The sequence below is a fragment of the Labeo rohita genome, chromosome 13, assembly GCF_022985175.1.
Source record: "Labeo rohita strain BAU-BD-2019 chromosome 13, IGBB_LRoh.1.0, whole genome shotgun sequence".
Classification (NCBI taxonomy): Eukaryota; Metazoa; Chordata; class Actinopteri; order Cypriniformes; family Cyprinidae; genus Labeo; species Labeo rohita.
Window position 1 is genome coordinate 837,245 of NC_066881.1, and position 11,364 is coordinate 848,608.

Consider the following 11,364-nt stretch of genomic DNA (forward strand, 5'->3'; position numbering starts at 1 on the left):
ATAAATAACTGCACAATGTTAATTTATTTAGTGTGCCTGAGTATGGATATTGAAAAATAAAATAAAACTTATTGCTGCTCTGCTCCAATTAGACGTTCAGAATTTGAAATAATTTATTAATAATTAATAATCATTTATAAATAATTTATTAATAATAATCATTTATACATTATTAACGCCGACATCTCTTTAGTACTTCAACTTTGTCACTTCTGGCTTTTAAATCTTTGCTTAAGACACATCTTTGTACACTGACTTATGGGTTGCTGTAGATTATTCTTGTTTTGGTATGTGTATACATGTATCACCGACGTTTTATGACATTTTTTTAATCAATCGGTTAAAACGTTTGACAAAACCTCCGAACGATTCGTTTAAGAATCAGACTGAATCGATTCTACCGGATCTCGAGTCATCAACTCACCGAACCAAGAGCGGTCTTTTTCAGACATGTCCGGTTCGCAGTGTTGCCAAGTCCGCTGTTTTCCCGCGAAACTGGGCTACTTCCACAATGTTGACGCGAGTTGTTTTGTGAGTCCGCGGGTTAAATCGAGCTGCCACCTCCCCTCATCAATAAACGATTTCGAAGGAGGAGGAAGCAGTGGGGAAAAGGCGATGTTGGTTAGCAGTTGTGCTGGTTTTGTTTCGCAGACCTGGCAACCTTGACTCTGAAACACTTCCGGCGGTGGACGTGCAAGCGAGGTAATGAAACTTAACAGAAAACAGAGCATAATCGCTCATTACATATGAAACGAACACGCAGGAGCACGTTTAATCATTCCAATAATGTTAAACATGCGTGACATTTTAGGAGGCACTGTAGTATCTATCACGTTCGGTCCCTTTACGAACACTGTTCAGTCATCTGCTTTTATTTGACTGTTTCAAAGGTTCCTTCCACTGACTGTTCTGAGCAATTCCGTGTGCAGACCAAAGCCCCAAAACTACAGTATTCCAGCGAGTACAGTGACGTGCAATCCTTGTCTTAAACATTAGGAACATTAAACATTAAACAGTTTAATTAAGTTTAATAGCACTTTACATTTGGGAAGTGTCTCTTATCTGACACCTGTGGAAATGTTACAGTGTCAGAACAGGCTTAAACGTTCTGTCATGACAGATCATAGAGTTATATTGTCATGCTCTTTTTATTATTATAACTGAAATAATCATAATAATAAAAATTCCATAAATCATTTCCAATAATAAACAATTATTATTGGAAATTCTGTTCTTTCAGATGTCAGACGGTTTCCTGATGGAGGTATGTGTGGACTCAGTTGAGTCAGCCATAAACGCAGAAAGGGGAGGTAGAGTTTCACACAGCTTCTTGAATATTGTTGAATGAAAATGAAAACAGTCATGTATCATCAGATTCACGGCGCTGAACTTTGCACATGTGGTAAATGCACTGGGTCAGATGTCATGTGTTCTGGTGTTGTTCAGGTGCTGCTCGTATCGAGTTGTGCTCTAACCTACTGGAGGGAGGACTGACACCCAGCACAGGTCACCACACACACACACACACACACACATGTTTGTTTTTGTGAATTGTGGGGACTTTCCATAGACTTCTATAGATTTTGTACTGACCAAACGATATTGTCTATCCCCTAACCCAACCCTAACCCTAAACCTAAACCTAGCCCTCACAGAAAACATGTTTGCATCGTTACACTTTCAGATAAACATCATTTACTATTTTTAATCATTTTTTAACATTGTGGGGACCGCAGGCCGGTTTCAGGTTTTACTATCATTGTGGGGACATTTGGTCCCCACTATGTAGCAAAAACAAGTACACATACACACACACACACACACACACGTACGTACGTCCTGCTCCTGTTGGGAGCTCTGCACTCTGACATGCATTCACTGGAGTGCATGTTTATACTGATTTCAGTCAGACTGATGCAAATGATTATGTTTGTCAAAAATTCAAAAGTAATTCATTTGAAAAAATACTCCATATCATACATTAAAAAAAAAACTAACAAAAAACATGGACATACTACCTCAAATAAGATGACAATTAATGTTTTTTTTTTAAAGTGTCTATTTATAAAACTATTACTATCAAATAATAGTATCTGTTAATTTTAACTGTTCAACCAGATTTATAATGTCTGGCCATTTGAAAAATATGTTTTATACATACATAAACATTTAAGTAGAACATTTTTATTCATAAATGTATGAAATTAGCGGACAGCATTAGTATTACAGACTTCATACGTCATTCACATGGATGATCATTTACAAATTTGTTGTCACCTTATTAGACAATTTATAAAATCAAAAATTCAAGGTATTGAAAAAACAAAATGTTTTACAAAAATTCAAAATAGCAATTACAGATGGAAATCAATGTATGTAAAAATATAATAGATGTAGAGGAAAAAGAAATTAAATATAACCCATATGATGTGGAAAAAAATACATGTAAAAATGCCCTTTTTTCTTCACGATATGTGGATCCCAGCATCCAATAGAGCAACAAACTGTAAGCAGTTCATCCCAGACCCAACAATATTAATAGTAGTCAATGCCAGGTTTATAAGAAAGTAGGGCTGCACAATTAATTGAATGTCTAATTGTGATAACTAGTACAGATGCCACAATTATGTAATTGTTCACAATTGTTGCACAATTACAAAAAATTAAAATGAATAAATAAAAGTCCACTTACATTATTCTGCTTTCTTAAGATGTGTGTGTGTGTGTGAGAGAGAGAGAGAGTGTGTATTTTTCCTACAGGTTATCTTAAGGGTTTTTTTCCCACGTTGTTTTAATTTTAAAATTTGTACTTTTTTATTTAAAGAAGAAACTATATATAAAAATGTGGCATGCAGTTGCTTCAAACAATGGTATAAAGCTATTCGAAACATCAGTTAATGATATTTTATAATCACAGTTACAATTTCAAGGGAATAATCAACAATTATGGTTTTTGACATAATCGTGCAGCCCTTTTAGAAAGATTTGCTTCATCAGTACTCTCTGCATGTGTTAACTGTTGATTTTTGTTCTTCAGGTCTGTTGCAGGTGGTCAAAGAGAATGTGCGCATCCCGGTGTATGTTATGATCCGGCCCCGCGCTGGGGACTTCCTGTACTCAGACTGGGAGGTGGAGGTGATGAAGAGGGACATTGAACAGATGAAGATTCACAGAGCAGATGGGCTGGTGTTTGGAGCGCTGACAGAAGACGGACGTGTGGATACTGAGCTCTGCATGGAACTACTGGGTAAAATCAGCTTGCATCTTTCTGACGTCTAAATATAGTATTTTAACTTGTTACGTGCCATGAAAATAACCAGGAAGCTAACATGGCATTAAAGGGGTAGTGTCATTACATCTCTTGCTCACCAATGGAACCTCTGCAGTGAATGGGTGTCGTCAGAATGAGAGTCCAAACAGTGGATAAAAACATCACAATAATCCACAAGTAATCCACACCACTACAGTTAACAACTTTAGAAGCCAAAAGCTGCATGACCTGACTGTCTGTGGGTGGGAATGCAAAAGTGCAGTAGTTCAATCTGTGGTTTTAACAAAAGCCCTGGAGCTGTTAAAGTCACATCAGTATACATCATCCATATACATGACATCAAAAAAGATGTATTACTTTTTTTTCAGCTGTAGAAGGTCCCTAAAGAAAAATTCATCCACATCTGTTTGTTTAATAAAATAAAGTTTTTACTGCTGCGCATTGGGATTGTCAGACTGACCAACAGTCATAGGTCATTACAAACCCGTCAAAAACATTGTGTTAATATAAAAAAGCAAGTGATTTTAGTACCAAAAGATTGACATTTTCCTATTTGCATTTTATGTAATAAAATATTACATACGTAGTAAAGTTAACAGTGTTGATTAAAATGGGAAGCGAGACTGCCTCTTGGCAAAACTTTATGGCTTTTATCTGATTTTGTGCTTCGTTTGTCTTTTAGCCATTGTTTTGTCCTGTCAGAGTGATGTAGCTTGTAAAGCAATGGGCTGTTTGCATGTTTAAGCCCCACAGTGGAGTGATGGAAAAACTATTTCAGTGTTGCACTTCAGATTTTTGCAATATTCACCGTTACTCTACATTCTCACGACCACACGGAGGACAAGTGGTTTGCAGAATTCATCATCTGTGTATTATCTTCAACTGGATCGATTTTGGATTGTATCTAATTTATTGTGACTCTGGACCACAAAACCAATTATAAGGGTCTTTTTTTTTTTAAATTGAGATGTATACATCATTTGAAAACTGCATAAAGCTTTCCATGGATGAATGTTTTGTTAGGACAGGACAATATATACGAGATATAGACTAAACATTGAGAAAATCGCCTTTAAAGTTGTCCACATAAAGTTCTTAACAATGCATATTACTAATCAAAAAGTAAATTTTGATATATTTACTGTAGAAAATTTACAAAATATCTTCATGGAACATGATCTTTACTTAATATCTTAATGATTTTTGGCATAAAAAGAAAAACCTGTAATTTTGACCCATACAATTTATTGTTGGCTATTGCTACAAAGATACCTGTCACATATTCTGATTTTAGCAATGCATATTTATGCATGTTTTTATTTTTGTTTTCTCTACAGCGGCTAGTCGACCTTTACCAGTTACATTTCACAGAGGTAAAATAATACTTTGACTGAATCTGCTGACAGGTCATTCTCTGAAGTGTCTTTTTCTCAAAAATCTTCTCTTTCTGTCTTCTCTTTTCCTTTCAGCTTTTGATATGGTCCACGATCCAATGGTTGCGTTAGAAGCTCTGATCTCGCTGGACTTTGAGAGGATTTTGACCAGTGGTTGTGACAGCACTGCACTGGAAGGTTTGCCTGTAATTAAACGATTGGTGGAACAGGTGAGACGTCGTCTATTAGATGTTCAGTAGACAATCAAATTTTATGCAGCTGTTTAGTTTCAGTGTATGAACTGACGGTTATAGACAAGTTCTGACGCACGGATGAGCTCCTGACAGGAAAGCTCTTGCAAAACATCCTTTCCTACATTAAAGAGCCAGTCCTGGACAAATGCAGTGATGTTTTTCATCCGAGTTGTTTGATGAAGTCGAGAGAATTGAAAATAGAAAAGAGTTCTGTCTGATTACATTAAACTATTTGGTTTTGTCACTTCCGCTTAAAGGAGAAGTCCACTTCCAGAGCAACAATTTACAGATAATGTCTTTCTGTCTTCAGTCGTAAAAAATTATGGTTTTTGAGAAAAACATTTCAGGATTTTTCTTCATATAATGGACTTGATTGGTGCCCCGATTTTGAACTTCCAAAATGTAGTTTAAATGCAGCTTCAAAGGCTCTAAACGATCCCAGCCGAGGAAGAAGGGTCTTATCTAGCGAAACGATCAGTCATTTTTTTTCAAGCAATAAAAATGTGTATACTTTTTAAGCACAAAAGCTGGTGTTGCACAGGCTCTGGGATGCACGTTCACGATGCTATGAATTAGTAATGGGTTGTTCTTGGACGATTCTTTCAGTTTGAACGAATCTTTAATGTGACTCGGGAAGAAATGAGTCACATTAAAGAAATGAGCGATTCATTCAGTCGCGCATGCGCAACATCCTGGAATTAGTTCACCTGTTTCGAGTCTTCAGGTTTTTCGAGTGGTTCGTTCATCTTATGAGGCTGTCACGTGATGAAAGAACGACTCGAACCCGAAAACTTGTCAGATAAGAGGTGAGGTGAGCTTATCATAAAGACCCAGGTAAACAATTTCTTTTCTGTTATAGCATTATAGTTTTGTCTTGTTTGTAGTGTGATCAACGTTTGTGTAAGCAGTAGATGTGTTAGAGAAGTGACATGTAACATTTTAATTATATTTTGCTAAAATGAACGAAATGACTCGAAAAAAGATTTGTTCATTTTGCTGGACGAGACTCAAAGGTCCGAGTCGGTAAAATGATCCGAACTTCCCATCACTACTATGAATCACGTCTAAGTTCATCGTCTGTGAACTCCGGCTCAAAAAGGTAGAGTATGGCGAAAAACTCCATCTTATTTTCTCCAACAACTTCAGAATCATTGTAGCTTTTTGTTTGTATTTTTTGTGAATTGTTGTTCTGGAAGTGGACTTCTACTTTAACAAGAAGTGTGGATGCCAGAGTGAGCGCTGTAAGAAACATTAAACATCCCAAACAATGCTGCATTCACAGATGAACACCATGCATTACATGAGGATGTAGAAAACTCAAGATTAAAGGCTTGTTTACGATATCCATGATTAGTGTCTGAAACATGTCCTGTTTATGCTAAGTGCTGGCTTCAGTTATATTCTGTGAAATTAAAACCAGAGGAAGGATTTTGATTGGCCGTCAGTGTATTATAGTTGTGGACTCTGCTATTCTTTATGGTTACAGTTATGGTTGTTGACATTTCATCCAAAAATGAAACTTCTGTCATTGTTTCCTCATCATCATGTTGTTCCAAAGCTGTATGAGTTTATTTTTTTTCTGTTGCACACAACAGCAGATATTTTCAATTTGAAGAATGTTGGTAATCAAACAGTTGCTGATAGTCATTGACTTTCATAGTATGGAAAAAATACACAAGAAGTCAGTGGGGACCATCAACTTTATGGTTATTCACATTTGTCAAAATGTCTTTTTTTTAGATTAAAAAAAAAAAAATCCCTACCAAAAATACAAATCAGTATTTGCATAGAGGATTTCAAAAAGCCTCCTGTGTACACCATCTCAACAACACCCTCATTATATATTGTTCATCACAACACTTTACAAAAGCTCGGACAACAGAAAATATCCATATACTTTTATGTAGTTGATTAAATAACTTTAACGTTTGAGCTTGTATCAATGCAAATGACATGCTGTTGCTCATGTATAATAACTCAGATACACAAACATTATAGGTTAATAGGAGTTTAAGAATACATTTATTTGCGTAGCTTGTTCAGAAGCTGTTAAAAATTGTGTTAGAACTTTTTATGCACACATAAATATCAAATATGAAATGAATAAATGAGTCTCAGACACTCTGAAAGTTTGGTTATTTTTTTCCTAATTGAGATTGATTTCTAATTGTGCACAAGGAACCCTATTTTTATCTTAAGTTATGCTGCTTGGCCTAAGTTGTTAGGAAATAATGTTTTGACTTGTTCATATTCAAATATTTTTGCTTAATGACAAATGTTCCTATTTGCTAAACAATAATGATATTTTCTCTTTTTACTCCAATAGGCAAAAGGCAGAATAGTAATAATGCCAGGTATGTTGATTCCTCGTTGCATTTAATAGCACATGTCATATGGTTCTGACTTTTATTCATTCGCAGGAAATGCATTGTCGATATGAACAATTCAATTTTACACTAGCTAATTGCTCATATCAGGAATGAGATTTTTTTACTAGTAACAGTGCCTATTTCTGATATCAGAAATTACATTTCCACTAGTAAAAATGTTAATTCTTGATATTAACAATGACGTCATCACTTGCAGAAAATGAATTCTTGATATCAGGAATTAAATTTTAACTAGTAAAAAATATTATTTTTGATTTCAAGAATGTATATCCTGGGAATGGCAATAGGCAAGTTGTTTTAACTTTAATCATTCACAGGATATGAATTTGTAATACCAACAAATCAGTTTTCAGTAGTTAAAATGCTAATTCTTCATATCAAGAACTGACATTTTTACTAGTGGAAATGTAATTCCACTAATCAAAAATAGTCATTGTTACTAGTGAAAATCAAGAATTAGCATTGTAACTAGTGAAAATTGAACAGTTGATATAAAAAATGTATATCCTGTAAATTAATAAAAGTCAAAATAGCTTGCCATACATGTCATAGTTCAGCCGTGGATCTGCGTGATGTTTCTGTTGTGCAGGAGGTGGAATCACCGAGAGGAACCTTCAGAGGATTTTAGAAGGTTCAGGATCTCAGGAGTTCCACTGTTCTGCTCGCTCCAGCAAGGACTCCACCATGAAATTTAGGTGTGTGTGTAAAAAGGAAAGCTACATGACTAATGTACAGAAAGTACATTAATCTTGTGGAGCAGCGGTTCAGTTTTGTTTTCAGAATGTATTTTTAATTTATCTGTGGACATTCTATTAGTTTCTATAAATTAAAATTAAGTTTCAATTAAAAGAGTTTCAGAGTCATGTAAATTTAATTATACAGAATGACATCTCCCTTTGTTTGTTTGTGTGTGTGTGTGTGTGTGCGCGTGTATATATATATATATTTGTATATATATATATATATATATACAGGTGCTGGTCATATAATTAGAATACCTTCAAAAAGTTGATTTATTTCACTAATTACATTCAAGAAGTGAAACTTGTATAATGTATACATTTATTCCACACAGACTGATATATTTCAAGTGTTTATTTCTTTTAATTTTGATGATTATAACTGACAACTAATGAAAACCCCAAATTCAGTGTCTCAGAAAATTAGAATATTACTTAAGACCAATACAAAGAATGTATTTTTAGAAATCATGGCCAACTGAAAAGCATGAACATGAAAAGTATGAGCATGTACAGCACTCAATACTTAGTTGGGGCTCCTTTTGGCTGTTCACACATTAATAGAGAGGTGAAGGGAAGGAAAAGATGTGGTAGAAAAAAATGTACAAGCAATAGGGATAACCGCACCCTGGAGAGAATTGTGAAACAAAACCCATTCAAAAATGTGGGGGAGATTCACAAAGAGTGGACTGCAGCTGGAGTCAGTGCTTCAAGAGCCACTACGCACAGACGTATGCAAGACATGGGTTTCAGCTGTCGCATTCCTTGTGTCAAGCCGCTCTTGAACAACAGACAGCGTCAGAAGTGTGTCGCCTGGGCTAAAGACAAAAAGGACTGGACTGCTGCTGAGTGGTCCAAAGTTATGTTCTCTGATGAGAGTAAATTTTGCATTTCCATTGGAAATCAGGGTCCCAGAGTCTGGAGGAAGAGAGGAGAGGCACAGAATCCACGTTGCTTGAGGTCCAGTGTAAAGTTTCCACAGTCAGTTGATTAGAGTGTGGCACCAGGTGTCTTCAGTACTGAACCTTTTCACAATATTCTAATTTTCTGAGATACTGAATTTGGGGTTTTCATTAGTTGTCAGTTATAATCATCAAAATTAAAAGAAATAAACACTTGAAATATATCAGTCTGTGTGGAATGAATGTATACATTATACAAGTTTCACTTCTTGAATGGAATTAGTGAAATAAATCAACTTTTTGAAGATATTCTAATTATATGACCAGCACCTGTATGTATATATATATATACATATATATATTATAGATAAATATGGCATAACAACTAAAACATGTCTTCTTTAAAAATATGTCCATGGTGTTTTAAAATGTTATTATACATGATTTTCCTGGTCTAGGAATCACAAATGTAAAATTAGGCTACCTCATATATCCAGGTTTTCCAAAAGTTCTTCAAAGAACAAAAAACGTAGTTATTGAGTTTGAATTAAAATAAGAATTATGATCATTTTTAGTTGTCTCAACTTATTTTAAAGCTTTTTTTGTAAGCACTTGGTTTATATTTCTGCTTTCTTCTATAGGAATTCTAATGTGAGTATGGGAGGCTCTCTGTCCGTACCAGAATATGCCGTAAAAGTGGCTGACGTGACTAAAGTACGTACACTGAACGCCATTGCCAAGAACATACTCTAGGATACGTGGAGCGTCCTTCATTTATATCTACAGAAATCAATAAGACATGTACAGCAGCACAAAAGGGACAATCTTGTAATTTCTCAGTATGTATATTCATGTGAATGTGCTCTTTAACAATTTACAGTGAAGTTGGAGCAAAATTAAAAACGAAATGTCAAAATCAACAGCACAGTTTTGTTTAGCTTTTGACATTTTGCAGGTGTGAAGTAAAATTCTCCCGATCTCTTGATCCATGGCATATGTTCATACCACTTCTTTTGTTATTCTCTGTTTGATTAAATAAAAATAATAATAATAATAATAAAAATGCCAGCTGAGTTTTGAACTTTATTTGTGTAATATGTTTTGAACTTTTTATGCAATGGACATTGACATTATCAGTGTGACATAGGTATAATTTACAGGTGGGAAAATTGGACGTGTCCCCACCACTTTTTCAAGGGTCGATATTGTCCCCACCACTTTTTTTAACATCTCGTGGCACGGACGTACCTAATGCTGATGAAACATTTGTTTCTGTAAAATATGATGCGAACTGGCGCTGGAATCTGTTGTTTTTGTAATCATGCTTAATGTTCGTAATAACGATGTTATTAATGTCAGAACATTCTCTTGCATCTCGTGCTCAGTCTTCAAACGTGAACGCTTCTGTAAATCTCTTAATGATTTTAAATCACAAAACAAAATACACACAAATGTGCCCTTCCTCTTGATATACGATCACTGATGAACATCTTTGATTTTAATCAAGGGGGTGGGGCTATGTGAGGACAGATTAGAACCCAAAGCCCCTAACACACCTGATGAAAATTCTACCACCAGACTGTTTGGGAGAATTAAAATAATTCATGTGTATCTATGTATTTATTCACAGACATGAATAATCTAGGGCCTTATATTATTAAAGTACATTTAAGAATAAAACTATCATGTTAAAAATTTGTTCTTTGTCAATATATTAAAACACACACTCTCAGTCCTGTCCCATCCACTTTTTAAAACAAAGTTGACCAACATTTTGGAGTGGAATGAACTCTTATCTGCTTCACTGGAGTTTTATCTGATGGAGTTTTAAAGAATGTGACCCATGGGTTCAGCAGGAAACACCTGCGTTTACAGGTAAGTAACTTATTTAATGCATTAGAAATAATATTTAATTTGTGTAGGAACCAGCCCAGTCACACCAACTTAAACAACTTTCCCACTTAACCCAGTATATCCCATATCCCAGTATATGGGTTAAATGTTTGACCTAAGGTTGTTGAGTTTTTTTTTTTTTTGTTGTTTTTTTGTTTATTTTGTGTTGACTAAAAGGGAGCCTATAAGCTCTCACGCATTCGTTCATTCATTCATTTTTTTAACCATTTAGTGTAGAGTAAAATTTACATATGTTAGTCTCAGTTTTATTTATATAGTGCTAAATAAATACAACATCATTTGACCAGAGTGCCAGAACATGTTGTGGTGTTAACAACCAGATGCATTTACACTTGTCCAGTTTTGTCTAGATTGCGTTTCAGACCACCTCTTCAAGTGAATGTAGTGGTTGGATTTAAATGCATCTTGAATGTGTTTTGAAAGGCGTTTTCTTCAGATCTATTGACGGTCAGATGGCTATCTGAACAGGTAGAACACGTGAATTAACCAGGTGTACAAAGGTTGTTTCTTTTTTTTTTTT

At 35.1% G+C, this 11,364-nt stretch overlaps 1 protein-coding gene across 6 annotated transcripts; it reads left to right on the forward strand.

The window, feature by feature from the left end:
• Nucleotides 1–534: 534 nt before the first annotated feature.
• On the forward strand, nucleotides 535–9,997 carry cutc (cutC copper transporter homolog (E. coli)). 6 transcript variants are annotated; one of them, XM_051126875.1, is made up of 10 exons: nucleotides 535–702; nucleotides 891–966; nucleotides 1,241–1,310; nucleotides 1,447–1,506; nucleotides 3,038–3,247; nucleotides 4,609–4,644; nucleotides 4,741–4,874; nucleotides 7,225–7,252; nucleotides 7,878–7,983; nucleotides 9,572–9,997. In XM_051126875.1, exons 3-10 carry the CDS (start codon nucleotides 1,241–1,243, stop codon nucleotides 9,681–9,683), a joined length of 756 nt encoding a protein of 251 aa, XP_050982832.1. In that variant the 5' UTR covers nucleotides 535–702; nucleotides 891–966; the 3' UTR covers nucleotides 9,684–9,997. The 6 variants fall into 6 exon arrangements, with proteins under 6 accessions (XP_050982832.1, XP_050982833.1, XP_050982837.1 ...); XM_051126876.1 differs by having other exon boundaries at nucleotides 891–961; XM_051126880.1 differs by having other exon boundaries at nucleotides 891–957.
• Nucleotides 9,998–11,364: the final 1,367 nt, after the last annotated feature.